The sequence below is a fragment of the Odontesthes bonariensis genome, chromosome 14 (genome assembly GCF_027942865.1).
Source record: "Odontesthes bonariensis isolate fOdoBon6 chromosome 14, fOdoBon6.hap1, whole genome shotgun sequence".
Lineage (NCBI taxonomy): Eukaryota > Metazoa > Chordata > Actinopteri > Atheriniformes > Atherinopsidae > Odontesthes > Odontesthes bonariensis.
Genome location: NC_134519.1, coordinates 17,857,075 through 17,875,383, shown reverse-complemented (window position 1 = coordinate 17,875,383; position 18,309 = coordinate 17,857,075). Strand labels below are relative to the sequence as shown.

Genomic DNA, 18,309 nt, shown 5'->3' with positions numbered 1-18,309 from the left:
ACTACAGTTCCACTGTACTGTTTAGTTGTGCTGTATGACTGACTGACAGATGCTGTAGTTACACAAAGTTTAGAGAAATATACTCCATATAACATGCTGTACCATTTAAATGCTGTGCTGGAGAAACATTATGCATGAATAAGATTGACACAAATGATGAAAAAATAGAATAAATAGAAGACATCAACAGGAACCATGTGTAGCAATTTACTGCCTGGGACATCCCTATGTTAACAGAAAAACCTATTTCCTCTTGTGCACTTCAAAACTTGGCAGCATCCCCCTCATTGATATTTTAGACACAGTAGCACCTCTCTCAAGTAACATTCTTTCCTTGACTCCATCAGCTCCATGGATCAACTCTCCACTTTCTCATGAACAAAGACAGGATGGTTTGAGAGGACACCTCCATTTTCCTGGTTTTATAAAAGATTTCACAGCAGAATTCTGTTTAGCTTGAGAAGACGGAACGTTGCTCTGATTCGCTCAGCTTCACTTCAGTGATCGAAAGTGATTACTGGGGTGAATCCAAATGAAACAGACCCATCGTCTGCATGGTGCTGCCAGGCTGAAATTCAGAATTGTGCTGCCAGTAAATCTGATTTCCCCAACATGTCTCTTACAAAATGTCCCTTTACACAAAACTACAAAAAAAAAATCTTCCATCACAGCTTTGATGTATCACAGAGTACAACGGCACAGCAATGAATTTGCTGTATATTTTCTCCTCATCATACAGAAACAAGCATCAAATATGGAAGAAAATATATTTCAGCTGTCAAGCACTCCCCATTAGTACATCCACAGTATGTCCTGTTTAGAAAAGCAGCATTTAGGTGTGTGCAGTTTCAGGCACGCCTGCAGATAAATGTGATGACATCCAGTTGTGGCTCTCTTTCATTTATTTAGGGGATTGATTAGATGCATGGAGAGCAGATAAATGTGTTGGGAAGGCACTTTCATTTGAGATATTGCCATATAGTCAGTAAAGAATATGAAGAATATGAGATGGAATGAACATTTTTCTCTTGAAGGTGCTTTTGGAAGCTAGTGGTATCTGCAAGCAGTCTATCACATTAGTATCATTATACTAGGTCTTTTTTTTTTAAGTTTGTGAGTGTACAATAGTATATGCTCAAGTCCAAAAACAATGAAAGCAAACTTTGTGAAAACTTTGAAATGGGCTTTTATGCACATAAAGATGTACAAAAAGTTAGACTTCTTTTTCAAATCAAATTATAGTAAATCCTTAATGACTGAATGATACAGATGTTCAGTATGACAAGAAATGCCACAGTAAGTTCTATGTTAAGACACTTGACTGGACCATGCTGCTGTCTGCCTGTTGTCTTTCCAAGGTTATTGTGTTCATACTGCCCCCTTCTGTCCCAACGAGTAAGAGTGTTCTCTGGCAAAACAACAAAACAACAGCATCTCTATCGACAGACAGAAGTAGAGGATGGCATATAGCATTCAGTATATCAGTCAAAAAGACCTGAAAATGACATCAATAAAACCACAAAGAATATTAACATTTGTATTTTTTCTACTAAAATATTAGCTTTCTTCCCTCGTTACAATTTTCACGAGAAGTGTAATAGTTAAATGATGCAGTACTATTTAGAGTATTACTAAGAACATATGCACATAACTTTTTAAGTCTGTATGGAGCAGATATTGTGTCGTGTACCATTAGTGTGACACTGTTTAAACACTATGAAACAAAAATCAATTTTCTACAAGAACTAAATGTGATTCAGTTAAGATTCTAAATTGAAAACAGCGTTTCCCCAGGGTTCTTTAGAAAGCCAGTGGATAGTGTGCACACAACATCCTTTTGTGCACACTATTTACCCCTGGATTGCTCCAGGCTAATGTCTCAATAATTTTCACTCCTTTCTCAGGTCCTTCCCACAAAGGACTTAACTAATGATCCATGGACAAAATGAAGCATTTAAATTTATTCATTAATCATTCATCTCCAGCTCATTGAAAATGCTAAACTTCCACAAAATTAAGATTGAATATTGAAAAGTGATTGAGGGAGACAGCTCTCAGTGAGTGAAGAAGAATGGAGAAGTCTGGGGGTGCTGCAACAAAAACAGGGTCCTCTCAGAGACAGTGGTCTCCACATGGGCATGGTCAAGGTGGCCAAGGTGTACTAAGTGCTAGTTAAGGTCATGGGGTTTCACTAGTTGTAATTAGATCTTGAAATCTGGAGAAGCGTAGAATTTCTGTCAACACTGCCTGTAATTATTCTCTTTTCCAATTAATGGTGACATAGATTAATTATCTGATGAGGCAAAGCCAATTGCAATCATTCACCCAGCTAAAATTAGATCAGTCCTGACAGCAGCATGAAAGTCACCTGTTTCATTGTTATGGATTTGCTGCAAGTAAAGAGGGGGGGGGGGGGGGGGGGGATAGTGAAGCGTGCTAGGGTAAGTAAGTTGTCTGGTACAGGTGAATGTCCAATTACACTGCTATTTGAACTGATGGCATCTAGTCATTCGATCCAGCAGCATGTGGACTGACTTGTTTGTTCACCTCAGTGGTAGTGGAGTCATCTTGCAGGGATTGTAGGAATGCAGAGATGAGCTGAATTTCTTCTGACAACCCCTCCTGTTTGAACAAAGAACAAGAATAAATTAAAACAGGCAAATTTGTATAAAGACACTGATTCCAAATCCTGTCCCTATGTGCATCCCACTCAGAGTTGATGAGTCTACCAGAGTAAGAGGAAAGTTACCATCTTCTTATTTTTGTGTGGAAGCAGAACAACACTCCTGGTGAACCACGTCCAGGTTCAGTGCTCTTCTGTTTTAAAAACCTCAGCATCCAGTTTTTCTATTAAACTGCCTGGCAGTGTCAACCAGCTTGGGAATCTGAACCAGCCTGGCCATGCAGAAATTCTCTGACTAACAATTATATCAGAAACAGGATCTTGGATTACTGTCCCCTGGGACTGGGGCAGTGGGCGTCTGCTCCAATCATTACTGGCCATTCAACAAGGCTCTGCACTGCTCTCTGCTGTTAGCCATTGTCAATTATGCCATCCCTAGTGTAAACTCGCAGAACACAAAGCTGAACTGCCAGCTCTGGCAAGGGTGTAACAGGATGACAGCCCGCCAACCCCCCCCCCCCCCCCCCCCCCCCCCCCCATTCCTACCCACACCCACTCCCACCCACCCACGCAAGGGTTCCCTTGCCTTCCTTCCCTCAAGCTACTTTTGAGAAAAACTGCCATTTGGGGTCTGAATCAAGTACTTTGGCTGTGAAAGTGCTAACCTGACCTTTCTTATGTTCTGCTTGTGGGGTTAAGTGGACATGATGGATTAGTACAGGCCTCATCAGGACTCGGCCTGGTTTAACTCCAGTTACAACCAGTAGAAGTTCTATTGATTTCTTAATTTCTTTTTTATAAACCAACAACTGATCTTGGTAATTTGCGTTTCATGCAATTGTTCTTAGTGTCATTATCTTAAGATGTGCGCCTGTCAATTTAACCCTCACATTCACTATCTACTTACTCCCATACTATGTACATACTGTCAGTGTATTACTTTGTTAGACTTGAGCCCACTGTCAAGGCTTTATATTAGGTAATCAGGCAGACTCTGTATGTATGACTGTTCATTAACTCTTCCTCTTAAACTCATAAAGATTATTTCTCCTTGTGTATGTTTTGGAGGATAAGACCCTGTCCTAGACTCTTCTTCAGGAGCCTGTTTAAGGTGAGTGCTGCCTGCTCTGATGGACCCTGTGCAGAGCTGTGACGGGTGACGGTGTGGTGCGCTTGAATACACCAGCTCTTTTGTCCTTCACACTCTGCAGCTCTCTGATAGCTCCTCCCCCTGTGCCCCACTCCTCCCTGGCTTGAGCTGTGATCTGCTGGGGCCTTTTGAGGCTGGGCTGCTGAGAAATGGCTGCTCCCTGCAATGTCTGGACCAGGCCCATCAAAAAAACATGTCAGCAGTCAGAGGAGAGAGACCTGAGAAGGAAAGCACTTAATAGTATTTTCACTAAGCAGTCCAGAATAGCAATTTCAGAAAAATAAAAATGACTGCATCGGACAAGCATGGCTACTTGCATGTTTGCTATGTCCGACTGTTAGGAAAAAGTAAAAATAAAAAACTGCAAGAAGTTAACGGAGGTTGCATGCCACCTGGCTGCGCAGTAATGCTGGACAGGAAATTTCATAAAGATTCATCACTGTCCCTCTGTCCGCTTTGACCTCATCGCACATCACAGCACAGATTAGACACCGATTATCCCTATAATTGGAGATCCTTACTTTTCAACCTTGCAGAATATGCTTCTACTTATGTGCAAGACCGACGGAAGGTTATTTTATTCACAAAGAAGAGACAGTTGTAGCACTTGGATATCTTCCATATGGAGTCATGTACTCTAAATTAACTGTAAAGTCAAGAACTCCTCTAATTAACAGACAACAGGCCTCAAATGCTAATACATTGTGACCAAACATGATGTGTGTATATAATTATTTAGAGGCAGATCCAGCCTCAGACACAGGGTCACTCAATCGGCAGTCTAGCAAACACATCATCCATCACATCAGTTTGTGATCTGATGAGTGAATGTATAGACTGTAATGTGACGTCTTTAACGTCACCACAGCAGTGAGGCATGAAGCCCTGGTTAATGTTTGCCTGGCTGCTCTTGCTCGGCAAAGAAGAGCCAAGGCAACAGACTAGCCGGATGAGGCTCAAACAATGCCAGGTATAACAGGGAGTTACTGTAGTATGCAAAAGAAAACACTACCATCCAGTAGAAAACCTTCACTGGGATGAAAGTTGAATAAAGGGATTTGCTATTCAGATGAATGGTGGCAGGTGGTGTAGTTTTCCTGCCTGTTTTACATGTATATGTACAAATACCTGTGCTGTTTTTATTTTCTGGTCGGTCTCTTGAGAAAGAACCTGGCACCGGTCCAGTTCAGCCTGGTTGTAGAGGTTGCGTTGTTTGAAGTATTTTTCCAAAGCTTTGTGCATCCTCTTCTCCAACAAAGAGAGCTAGGGGGAGAGAAGGCAGAGAAAAGGAATTGGTAAGGCAGGAGAGGAAATTAATGGCAGTGTTCAAGAAGAATGATGGAGGGGAATAGAGAAAGCAGTCAATAGCCCATTCTGCAGTACACGGGCCTGACAGGAATTTCACAGTCTCTTGGTTTCTCTGCCCACTCGTGTGCACTCATCAGAATCCAGTCACATCTGGCTGCCAGGATGGGGGGTTAATTTTCTCTAAATGCTTCAGCAGTTTTGTTCTAGCTGAGGCAAACTCTGTGACTGCAAAGCTGATGAGTAAAATATTTCTACTTCACCCAGTTTAACTTTATACCAATCCCCTCAAGACATATTTTACACATACACACAGAGTCATGAACCCCCCACTGAAACCAGAAATTATTCCTAGTCTCTTGGAAAGACATGCTGCTTGCTTTATTATTTGAACACAGTTTCAAGCAAAGAGGTTTAAATTCTGATAGATGCCATTGCTTTTCTCCCCCTCCATCTCTCTACTCTTCCTACAAAGCTTATCATGGCTTGGCAACGTGTTCCCCAGTGCAATGAAAACTAAAGCGAATTAACTCAGTCATCAGCTCCTGAAGGAAAGACAATAACAAGAATGCTCTTTATGGCGAACCCTGTTAAAACCTAAGAGCTGAAAGCCTCCACATAAACAGAGCAATGCTTACATGTGGCGTGGACTCAGGATTTTGATGAGAGGCACATACTAACAAATGATATAAATTGTATCTGAAACACATATTTATATCAAATCTGTAATGGTGTTAAAATAACTGTACAGTCTATCTCTTTATAACTTTACAGTGTTACAATGCTGTCCAGTTTTTCAATCAATATAATTTACTTAGAAGATGTTAATTCCATATCATTCGTTTCGTATCAATGCAGACAAAAGGATTTAATGGTGGACAATGTATTGAAAGTTCAAGTCCTTGCAAATGTCACAAATGTAAAAGCCCTTATGGAGACAAATGTCCCAATGAGACTTGAACTATTATATTTTACACAAAATGATTATTATTACTGATACGTTGCTGTGTAAGTAATGTTTTACTGGGACAGTTGCTAGCAGAGGGGCAATTCTACACACTGCATGCTTTACTTATTTAGATTCAAAGTTCACCTTCAGATAACTACAGACAGACTATGTGCCAAAATTCAGGCACATAAACAGTATGAACTGAATGCATTTTAATAATATGTAAAGGCTGCTAGGGCCTGGAAAAGTTAATTTACCTTAGGTGAGAATATGTTCAAATACATTTCCATTGTTTGTAGCTTTCTTTAAATTGAGGGTTGTTTTAAGATGATCATTTGATCTACAAGTGTATGTTTGGTGGGCCTGCTGTCAGGATTACATTTAATTTCCCAATACCGCAAAGATGAATTTCACTGTGCCCCTCAGATGAATACAACACAAGAGATTATGGTTTCTTCAAACACACAAATGAGTGGTGTCAGGCATCTCACACAAATGCACGAATGTTTTGATCTCTCAAATGATCTTGAAAATGTTGAATGCATTTACCTTGTTGCTTCTAAATATAAACAAATCAATTAGGGACAATCACAATGTGTAATATATGCACTAACTGAGACATAGTATGCAATGATAATGAAGAAACACATGTACCTGAACGTTCACATATTAATCATATTAAATGTGATATGCCGACATCTACATCTCTAAAATACTATTGATCATAAGCTTGTTATAAAGCTAAAATTAGGCATAGAACACAAACCGACAGGCTGCTGTTGTGGAAGTGTAGACTTGAAACAAACAAAAATGGTGAAGGCTGAATCCGGAGTAAAAGAAAATCAGGCTTTGATCATGAGCGTGGAAAATCCTGTCCACAGGATTTTATTTTTGCATGCATTTCTCACTTGATAACATTCATGCAGTTAGATGAGGAATTGCTCAAGTAAAGGTATTTGTCATCTTTGGAACAAATAATATGTATTTTTCATTGCAGGAGCAGTGTGGTTTCGTCCTGGTGTTACGGTTGTCGTGTGTCATTCTATTCCACTTAAGAAGTGTCAAAAAATATGAAGATTAAAACCTAAAATGCTGCTGTTGCTGTCTCCCTCAACTAAGCAAGACCTCTGGTGCCGTTTTTGCACTGAAGGCACATTCATTTTGTGAACCTAACCTCTGTTTTTCTGTTGATCTCCTACCAATTGTTGCAGTGAGATGGGACAGATTGAAAACACAAAATAATAAAGCCGTGTTACCACTGACCACCTTACAAACCTATGATCAGGGAAATGTAGAAATTAAACTATTTCCATGTACAATCGACTTCTTGCTTTACTCCCCTTGGTGGCAATACTGCCCAGCTATCATTACTTTATGTCACATCCATCATCCTCCTCCACTCAAGTTTTCTAATCAGTATTGGATTACTGCAGTAACCTCCTAACTGAAGGCAAAACTAAAAGCTTTGTAAAATGACTGTCCATGCAAAGACAAATACAGCAGAACAGAACACCAGGGAACATAAGACAACAGCAAAGATCATAAGTCATGAAACATAATTAAAAAGAGATGGACGGTAAGAGCTAGTAAATTTAATCAAAGGCTATATAAACTGTACCTGAGTGTTATAGTGAAAAGATTCATGAGCACGATTTCTCTCACTGAGTGCAGAAACTGACTCTTGTTTGGACTCAATGAGGATCTTTTGAAGATCTTCATACTTTTGTGCCAGCTGTTTGTTCTCCTTCAGTGCAGTTTTTAGTGCTTCCTAAAATGGTGAAAAGAGGTTCAGGTTAAATGTTTAGAAAGAAGTTTGTAAAGTGGCTACCAAAAAAAAAAAAAAAGGAGCACAAAATCAATCAATTACATTAACAAAGAAACCATATTTAGTCTGGATCTGTCATGTCATGGTGGATACTTGGTGTGATTGATAAGTTTGGTATTGACACAGAAACCAATCTGGCGTAACTAAGTGGTGTAACCCTAAATACTGTACGATTAATTCCCCAAAAAAAGTTCCAAGGACTACAACCGGGTTCACATTTCAATTAAAACTGTACAACTGGAGCAAAAACAGTTCAGCAATGTCTCTGTTGACGATTGTAACAAAAGACAAATAATCAAATGGCTGAAGAATAATAGCTCAGGCAGCAGAATTTTCAGTGCAGTTCTAAAACAAATCGTGAGTGATCACAGTGATCACTGCTCTCGAGATTCACAACCAGCTTTCAACAGAAACTCAAAAGATATATATACAGTAGATGGAATATGCAGTGTGTTCTGTATAGCAGCCTCACCAGGAGACATTTTATCTGTGACACTGACCTGTTACATGTGTCTGTGATACAACACATGTATTCTATATATTTTTTTAATCAAACAAAGCATCATAAACAACAGGCATCCAACAGCACTTTTTGTGAAATCAAGCAAATAAATCACGGCAAGTAAGACTCTGTGCTTGTCCCCTTTTCATTTGAACAATGTTTCCTGGGTGTTGGATAAGGGGATGTGTGAATATCTCAGCTGTACCTGCAGACATAATGAAGTGTGTCTCTGCAGTAAAACAGAACAGCACTAAAGTGATGAGTTTAACCCAGCAGAAAGAGGGGCTGTAAACATGACAAATGCCTGCTATTGATTTCAGGTTTAATTACTCCATGCAGCACTGACAAAGCCCATCTGATGCTGTTGTGAAGTGTAAATGGAACAAATTACGCTTCATTGCCCATAAGAAACTGATAGCGTCGGCAGTTTGCATTGTTTACTTTGTCCTCGCCGACGCCAAACCCTGATCAAATCAAAACATAGGTGCAAGTTTGAAAGCACCTTTCATATATGCATATATGCAACGAGAGGTTCCTCACAAATCAACCTATTTCTCCAGGATATTCCGTGTATTTGTATCTTTAATAATGACCAAATACAGCCACATATAAAATTCTAACAGGACCTGTAACAGTTTGTGCAAAATGGAGGAGCTGCAGTCAGCATATTTATAAAAAATTCTCAATTTTTGAAAGTGTCTAATCATTCTGCTTCATGCACTATGATTCTGAATGCACACTGCTTATTATGTTATGCTAATATAGACATTATGCGTTCTTTATATTGGTCTCAGTGATTAAAGTGGCCAAATTTGTTAGAACCTCTAACTCTTTCTGATCTTTTTATTTAGTGAGGAGTATTGTTTTTATATCATCTTATTTCGTCAAGTGAAAAAGACTAAACCCTTTTTTGCATGGCTAACTTTTATCTGGCTAATGGGAGTTGTGTCTATGAGGAAGACTTCTAATTCTTAAATTGTCTCATGCCAACAACTTCTTTAAAGTTGCTGCACTTGGATGCATGGCGGCTTAAGCTCCATTGCCTTTTCTTGTTTTGAACTAATGCATTCTTGATCACCGTTTAATGAAACTATATACCACATGGCGATTTCACATTAGATAAGCCATGTGAAACCCCCATCAGCAAAGAGGCTCTGGCAGGGGCTGATAATCCTGCAGATGAAAACCTTACAATAAATAAGGGGTTTCTCTTATAAGGAGTATTCAAATGCATGCTATTTTCTACGTGTCTAGAAGCTTGTTTCATGATATGAATATACAAAAGGCCAGATGATATGCTTATTTTATGTAGCCACATGTGCGCTTACATTGAAAACTGCAGCTGAAAATGTTGGCCTACAGGTAACAGAATAAGCACAACATCTCACCACTGCATGCATCATCAAATCCGTCCAGACAAAAATACTAAAACAACAACAGCGAGTTGTCATTTGTGGCAAAAGCACTTAAATGAGATTGACCATGGCTTGTAATTTTAATTGCACAGTGCTCTTTTCTCCGTATCTTAAGGGAAGTACTGTGACAAGCAATGTGCTGACACTAATCCAAAAACAAATAAACAATGAGATGTTTTTTATAGCTTGTCTCTGACTTCACAGTATTTGACACAAAAAGTCATGTATTTACAGACTTACTGTGAGCAACTTTCATTTTTATTTTCCTTCTTTTTTTTTTTACCTCGGTGTCTTCCATTTGCTTTTTTCTTGCTGTAACAAGAGCCGTGTGTGTCTGCATGGATCGCTGTGTTCGTTGTTGGCAGTTATTAATATCAGACTGCAAGGTGCTCATTATGAGAGCAGCTGATTTGTTTTTGAACTCCAGCACGTTCAAATCTCTTCTGCGAGGAGAAATCAAACACAGACAGCTATACATCGCTTCATACAGTGCATTCATAACTGCTTTTCTTCTTGGAGGCGGGGAAGCTAAAACCAAAAATATTTTGTATCTCCTTAAGATGTGTAATGTAAGCCTTTTATTTTAAAAAAAAGTTTAGAGTCTCTAATAATATTATTTCTTTACTTAATCCAAGCTTTCCCTGTAACTTACTGAAGTTCTGCTATGACCTCTGGCATATTTTCAACAGTTTTTTCCATTTTATTTGAAGCCTTCCGGTATTCATCACTTTTATCAATTAGATCAGAGATCCTACCCACAGTGCTGTCAAATCTCTTTATGATGGCAAAGTGTAAATCCTGTAAAATAAAGAGAAGCAATAATGTCAAAAAATATCTATCAACCACTTTTCTTTCAGAGTGTAGGTCAAGATATGATACTGTTCAACAAAAGAAATAGGTGATAAATAGCTGTGGCTATATTTGTGCTCTGTGAGCTTTACAGAGTAAAATCTGACTCAACTTCTTCTCTGACTCAAGACAGATTGGTTCGTGCAACTTTTCATTCCTACCTGAGCAGCTTTTAGCTGGTCACATTTGAGTTTTTTCTCCTTTTCCAGGCCGGTCAATGTCCTCTTGTGCTCACACTGCATCTTTTCAAAATTTTCTGTCAATCCTTTTATTTTCTGTTTATAAAAAAAAAAGAATGAAGTTTCCAATAACAAATTAAAAAGTGTACTCAATTTACATGAAAAACTTTCTTCATAAGTTTCTTCCTTGTTGATGGAAATTTATCTTCAAACAGGAATATTGTCAAGTCTTATCTGTACCTCAACTTTAGTCTTCAGAGCTTTTAGTGCTGAGGATGCCTCTTCAAATTCTTTCTGAAGTCGGTGGTTAGTTTGCTCTGAACTTCTTTGCTGTTGCTTCAGCTCTTCGTTGACATCTGCACACTGAGCCTGATGGAAAACCACAAGGCTTAAAACTTTGGGATTATCCTGAACTCTTAAAACACACACAGCAGGTAAAAACAATAAAAGACAATGCAACTGAATCCTTTAAATTAAAACTACATTTGAGAAGTCAAAAAGGTTTGATTCTCATTGAGACTGAGCTTTGTCAAACTTCACCTTTTTCTAACAACGCAACTTTGAGCTAATGTAAAAGTAAAGTTGTAAAAACAAAGCTTGTAAAAACACAGCAATACGTTTTGATGATTTAAACTATGGTTTACTTTATCACTAATTTTTATTCAGTCTGATTGAGTAAAATATACTTGGCAGGGGTGGAGAATTTGAAGCGTTTCAAAAATGTACCTTTACTACTTCCAAGGCCGTCATCTGATTAGTAAGATCTTTCCTCAAATTTTCAATCTCTGTCTGTAAAATGAAAGAACACTGAACATTACTGGGAGGAAACAACTAACATTTTTAGGCACGGTAACCCATGAAGCATAAATAGAAAATGAACATATGTTGTAACTGACCCTGGCCCTCTGTTCTTCCATGAAAGTGAGCTGCTCCTGTTCTTCCAGCTTAGCCTGAGTGACACTGTGCTGGCCAACAACTTGGGTCACTTCCTCCTTGGCCTTTTCCCATCGCTCGTCATTGTCAGTGATTTTCTGGAGCATCTGCTTCCTCTCCACACACATCTGCTTCACAGCTTTTTCGCTAACAAAATCGTAAAATAAAGTATACATATGGAAATATGGAATAAACACATAAGTGGCTCACTATACATCACATGCAGAGGTGGTATTTAATAAGGGATGATGATAGGGATCATTTTCTTCTTGTCTTCTTTCTTTGAAAATTTTACCTTTCAAGGATTTTCATCTTGTAGTCTTCTATACTTTGTTCATATTCCATATTTTCTTTACGGAGAGCAGCAAAAGCTTCACGTTTAGATTGGAACTGCTCCTCTAAGCAGGAAACTTCGGCTTCCCCATTAATTCTCTGTGGATTACATTACATACAGTATGGATGCACATATCCAAAACTCCTTAAGGTGACGTGAGTTCAAACATCATTAGCATGCATAGCTCCAGTAACAGCTTAATGGTAGTCTTGTAGTTGCATTAAATGCTTTGCCCAATCAACCACCAAGACACGCATACGCAAAAGCATTACTAAAATAAAAAGATGTCACACAAACCGTTACTTTATAACATTGGTATGACTTTACTTACTGTTTTTTCAATGTCCTCTGGCAGCAAATTCAGTTTTTGTGTAAGTTTCCTATTCTTCTGCATTTCATCCTCAATTTGTAAATTCAGTTGTGAAATCTGTAATAAAAGAGGACAATAAGATGTGACGATTAAAATTCACCTTTATGAAAACTGAAATAAATATGGACGGTATCTGTTACCTTGTCTTTTTCTGTCTTCTCAAGCTCCATAATTTCAGGGATTCGCTCATTTATGAGTTTGCAGTTTTTTTCTGTCAGAGCAATGTTGTCCTCAGCATCGTGTATCTTCGCCACAAGACTTTCCTCAAGCCTCCTCAACTTGTTTAAGTCTTCCCTAGAGGGGGGGGGGATGTGTTTATCTGATTTCAAAGACTATTTGTAGAATAAAGACCATTATATCTGTATACCAACATTTGCATTCAAATCATTTTCACATTTTGCTTGTAGTCATGTTAATAGATGGTTAGGACCGTTAATATTGCTTGGTCTGTATCAGTGAAAAATATTGTTGCCACTGTTACATGTAGTTCAACATAGCACCTTGGCTTGCACTCTGATTCAAAGATCCATTTAAATCTCCTGTTGTATACCCTTACCACACTATTTTAAGTGTTAAGTGTTGTACTTGGACAAGTTTAAATGAAAAGATTATCTCATTTAGAACTGCATATGTGGTTACATGGACCAATAGACAAATACTTCATTAATTATATATATATTGTTTGCGCCTAAGGTTCTTGTAATGTGTATTTTCAAAGAACAATTTACCTAAAACCTAAAAACTTTATTTTATTGAAACCATTCCACCTAAAATCTGAGATGTAACACATTGATGGTGAAACCATTCGTTTCCACATTGTTTAGATGGACACTCACAATCTCTCTGCCAGCTGATTCTTCATTGCCAGCAGCACATCATCAGACGACATCTTTTCTTTGTTGGCATCGAGCTCCATCTCTTTTAACTCCTTCTGGGCCAGAAGGAGATCACTTTGTATTTTTGAGCAAACCTCAGCAGCCTAAAAAAAAGATGTTTTATTAGATAATTATTTTGTTCACATAACATTTGTTACTCTCTGAGTATTCCTAATGTCATACCTACAGTAGAAAACAGGTAACTAAAGGTTCGCTCAGGAGTACCATTCTCCGAACAGCCAATGACGTTGTGAGATTCAATTAAAAAAACTTTTCATTGGTTTTCCCTGTTGTTTGAGTCAATCTGGTCTTTAGTAAACATAAAGCTACGAGGATGAGCCAAAGTTCGCCTTCTGCGCGTTATCGCTCATATCATATTCTCATATGATATTCTCTTTGACTGCATGTAAATGATAATCTCATGGCGATCGCTGACAGTCATGAACAGCTGTACATTTAATGTATGTTAATTTATTAGTTTAACAGAAAGCTATTGCCATCCTGACCACCACTTCACTTAGGCTATGGATTACAGAGTTAGACCAAGGAGAGTGAATGACTGAGTGTTACCCCGTGTTTGAGAAGGAAATGTGAAATGTGAGATCATTTGAACTTTTTCAGGCACAATGGCTCCATGAAAAAATAGAACATATCCATATTCACTTTTCTGTATAGCAATATGTTTCAAACTCAAGGTACACCGAGAGCCTTTTCAATAAGATATTCAAAAACTGTCCCAGACAATTATTAATCACAAACTTTCCATGGTGCTGCCGTTAAATATCAGCAAGATAGTGCTTTAAGAAATGCCTGAACACGTCCTCATCTTGTAAACATGTCATTAAAATTGGCAGATTTTGCGAGTTTGAAAATTACATCATGGTAATAAATTAAATCAAACTAGGGTCTACCTCAGCTTGTGCAGTCTTAATTGTAATTATGATGCTTTTCTGGAGCTCCAGGTTTTCTCTCGCAATGGGAATTTGTTTTTTGGCAAAGTTGATGTCTTCCTCTAAGTGCTGGTTCAACACCTCCGTGTGTGTCAACTTCTGCTGGACCTGGTCAAGTTTGTCTCTTTCCATTTTAAGCTGAAACTTCAACTCAGCGATGTCTCTAATGCAAGCCTCGTGCTCTAAAAAAGGCAACGAACACAAATACATCGCAACTTTAATTATTTTTCAAATTCAATTACCATTAACTGGGTTTAGGAACTACAGATTCATACTACTTCTTAAGGAAAAAAATAGATCTCACACCTCGCAGTCACTGACCTTTTTGGACAACATAGGGGTGCTCATTTTGTTTCCACAGTGCAATACTGTCGATTTTGCTTTCCAGAAGTCCTCTTTTCTGCTTCTCCTTGTGGAGAGCTTCCTCCGCATACTGCCGATCAGCCTCCAAACGTTCAATCAGATACACGACCTCAGTGAGGACTTCATTAACTTTCTTCAACAGTGGTGATAAAGGACAACTTTCTATAGGGTGGAAAATTTTAGATGATGTCACATTGCATTGCATCATTTTCAACTCAGTAAATAAACACATTTGTAACCTTAACTTTGTAAAGCTGCTGTAAAAAATATCCATCCGACTGCAAAGTGTTCATCTGTGTAAAACTGCTTTGTGTTTCATCAGCATAACTGAATATTGTAACAAGTTGTTGGTACTTTAATATGTGAACACTAATACAAAAAAGAAAAAGAAAAATGGCTCTATGTTATTGAAACAAAATATATTTACCTCTTGCACTAATTGCTATGCCTTCGACATACAAATCTGTAGACATCACGGAGTCAGAATCTGAGTCTCTTGACTGAAATCTGTTAAAAACCAGTGCTTGTCATATTTCACACCAAAAATAACCGAAAGAAAACCAGGAAATGAAACAATATAATGATCTACCTTGAAGTTTTGCTGAAATGTTTCTTGTCCTGACCAATCTGTGAATGACATCTTCCAGACTGGTGCAAGACAAACGACGGGGGGTGGGGGATATCGTTTAATTGCTTTCTATCTCAATAAGGACAACTGTGTTTCCAACCCGTCACAAATCTGATCAAGTATATGATGCTACCTTACCTGCTGACACCAGTTTTCCACTGTCATCTTCATCTCTTGGATATGGTAAATAGCACTGTTGACACATGGTGAGGGGCTGTTGAGCAAAGCACAAGTGCGTCGTCTACCAGAGCAGACAGCTTGAAGGTCTGCTTGATCTTGAGAAAGAAGAAATATAAAGACTTTTTTTTTTTAATTTGACTGTTTGATTTGGTCTCTGAAGTGTGTCATGTAGATAATGAAAATTAACTATAAAGTCAATGTAAAAAAAAACAAAAAACAATTATAATAAATAAAACACTGACGAACCATCTCTTAATTGTTAAAAACAAAGTTTGTGGAGGCAAACACTCACACAACTTCATCAACAATATTTTGAAAAGCAATTAAGAAATATACTTGGCTCTAGTGGCACAACCTTCAAACACTGGAGGCATCTAGGAGGGAATGGAGACAACTAATTTGAGTGTCTCCAGACAAAAAAACAGGGGAATATTTTGTGGGGAAAGGACGCCACCTGGCTGAAAAATAGTGGGAAAACACAGCATGTGCGACCTAACATGAATAGAAAGAAAGAATAACTTTTTGACTTACTATGGTTTTCTTCACATTTGGATGAATCAATAAAGACTAAAAGGAGGACAACAGTCAAAATGTTTTGACTCTTGCATGAAGGCTTTTGAACATACAGTAAAAATCTACTGCAAACATGACTGCAAAGTCAGCCGCTGAGGCCTTAAAAAAGCCCAGGTTTTAGGAAGCAGTTTGCACTGGAAACAAACAGTATGTATGGGTAGCATTTTGCATGAATTCTCCGCATTATACTCCTACTCAAGTCCAATATGTAGCTGTGTGAGTCACGTGGGAGGCCTGGAACAAATTTGCATTTGCCAGAGCTAAATGAATTTGTGTAGATCTTAAAATGGGATAATTCATCTTAACTCTTTCTTCGCCTGTTCTGTGACAATGCAGTGATCAGTCAAAATGCTTCAGCACCAAAAGTTACGTTGAAATGTTCTTGTGATATGAGAACAACAGAATACATTTTTTAAAAAAGACAGGAAATAGCTACTAATAAAAAATCAAAACGCCCTGTGACTCCCTCACAAACAGACCACAGTTTGAATATAACTCCACACAATGACTTTTAAACATTTAGTAATGACTAATAACTGTTTTGACTCATTATATGGCAAAAATCTTTTCCCATTTTTGGATAAATAAACTATTATTAAGTTCAATTAAATTAAGGCCCCTGTTATTCAGTTTACCATCATTTCGATTGTTTGGTTAGTTTGCCTAGTGTAATGCTGTGGAAACACACTGCCAAGATGATGGATTGAATGAAGTACTGATCTCAATCTAACTCAAAAACAGCGAAAACAACCAGCAATACCAGTGAAAAGCTAAAGACACAAACTTTGGTTTGGGTTTAGAAATTTATTCATTGGATTATCATTTACAGTATATTCACAGCAATACTTTCCAAAGCGTCCTTACTTTTTAAGAGCCTAAAACACACAAAAAGATCCTGGATAAAGGGACGAAGTAATTTGAATGTGTGATTGGGCTTGTGTCTTCGTGAAAATCCAAAGGTAGCGCTATCTGGAACCTTGCTCTGTCGGACTGACAAGTTATTCTGCAATGAAGCTTCATTTCAATAGAAGGACGGCTCGTGCGTGTGCAAACTCAGACTAAGAACAAAGTCAGAGGAAATGAAGGAAAAACTCCAGTATACACCATCTGGTGCTGAACCGCTTAGCTGAATAATACACTCTGAAAGAACCAAGTGGGGTAGGAATTTGGTAAGGCAATATGTCAGTGGTGGGCTGAGTCCACTCTAAATAATACTGGCAAGGTTATTATAGCCTCAGAGCAGGTTGATATGAGTCCGAGGGCCAATCAACTGCCACTGGATCAGTGATATTTGATGACATAGTTTTGTTTCTTCATTTCATTTACTTACAATTTTAACTGCAACTGTGCACATTGACTGGACAAGGTAGACAAGAAAGATACAGAAATGACGGATCTATTAACTGATAAGCAATTAATAGGCACTATTTTGATCATTACTTGGCACTTTTTAGAGGATTGGCAAGCCAAACAATAAAATACAGGTTTTACAGGTGGAAAGAAAAACAGAGTTCAACATAAACTCGACCTTTTGTGACTTTTGATAATGATATTATAACGAAGCCCCATAAGTCTGTAGGACTCACAGGGTTCAATTTAACATTTCAAGCTCCATTCTATTCAAAGCATAGAATGCAGGACTTTTACTTGGAGCAAAGTATTTTCACAGTAACATTGGTAGCCTCCTTTTACTGCTCACCTTGTTGACCAGGTCGTCCTTCCCTGGATGGGAATCTGAGGGGCTCCACGTCTGGCATTGCACAAACTCCTCCGGATGGGGTTAACTGTCATAACATGGAAATGCTCTCAGTAATTCTTTAATTCGCACTGGATCATTTAACCCGTGCCCTTAAAACAAGGAGCAAAGTTTGTGAAGGTGAGCTACACTTACAACGGATACCTTCACTCATCTCCGGATGTTACTCTCTTAGCTAACGTTAAGTTAACGTTTAATTAACTTGGCTGATGATAAATTCATGAGCTAAGGGGGGGGGGGCCGTTGTCATGGCAGAGAGTGAAAGCGAAAAATGGTTGCCGATCAACTTACTTGCAATGATCCACTTTTGGTGCCAGTTAAATGTTTGCAATATTGAGGAGCGTCATTGTCCCCCCCATGTGACAACAATGCCGTCACTCGGTAAAAAGTTGGGTTGTTTGTTAAAGTTATCTCCGAACGACTCGATAGGAGTTCCTGTCAATCTTCCGTGGAGGTTGCTTGGCAACAAGGGGCTGCGCTTGAGGATGGTGAGTTATGTTCAAGAGCGGCTGTTCAGCATCAGTGAGGTACTTTCAGCTCGTTTAAAGTG

At 38.5% G+C, this 18,309-nt stretch overlaps 1 protein-coding gene across 1 annotated transcript; it reads right to left on the bottom strand.

The window, feature by feature from the left end:
* Positions 1 to 2,487: 2,487 nt before the first annotated feature.
* On the bottom strand, positions 2,488 to 18,121 carry ccdc178 (coiled-coil domain containing 178). Its single transcript, XM_075482266.1, has 20 exons — positions 18,051 to 18,121; positions 17,703 to 17,787; positions 15,389 to 15,525; positions 15,212 to 15,270; positions 15,050 to 15,129; positions 14,581 to 14,784; positions 14,221 to 14,441; positions 13,271 to 13,413; positions 12,575 to 12,728; positions 12,396 to 12,491; positions 12,026 to 12,162; positions 11,694 to 11,877; positions 11,524 to 11,586; positions 11,038 to 11,166; positions 10,780 to 10,893; positions 10,422 to 10,567; positions 10,053 to 10,212; positions 7,646 to 7,795; positions 4,902 to 5,036; positions 2,488 to 2,622 (listed from the first exon to the last, which is right to left on the bottom strand). The coding sequence occupies exons 2-20, from the start codon at positions 17,758 to 17,760 to the stop codon at positions 2,503 to 2,505; spliced, it is 2,490 nt and encodes an 829-aa protein (XP_075338381.1). The 5' UTR covers positions 17,761 to 17,787; positions 18,051 to 18,121; the 3' UTR covers positions 2,488 to 2,502.
* Positions 18,122 to 18,309: the final 188 nt, after the last annotated feature.

Bases quoted from the DNA above. Each gene is read 5' to 3' on its own strand.
- ccdc178 (XM_075482266.1), bottom strand. From the start codon at position 17,760: ATGCCAGACGTGGAGCCCCTCAGATTCCCATCCAGGGAAGGACGACCT. The intron at 11,587-11,693 runs GTCAGTTACAAC...TTCATTTTACAG, and splicing joins TGGAAGAACAGAGGGCCAGG to ACAGAGATTGAAAATTTGAG. The intron at 10,894-11,037 runs GTACAGATAAGA...TTTTATAAACAG, and splicing joins CTCTGAAGACTAAAGTTGAG to AAAATAAAAGGATTGACAGA.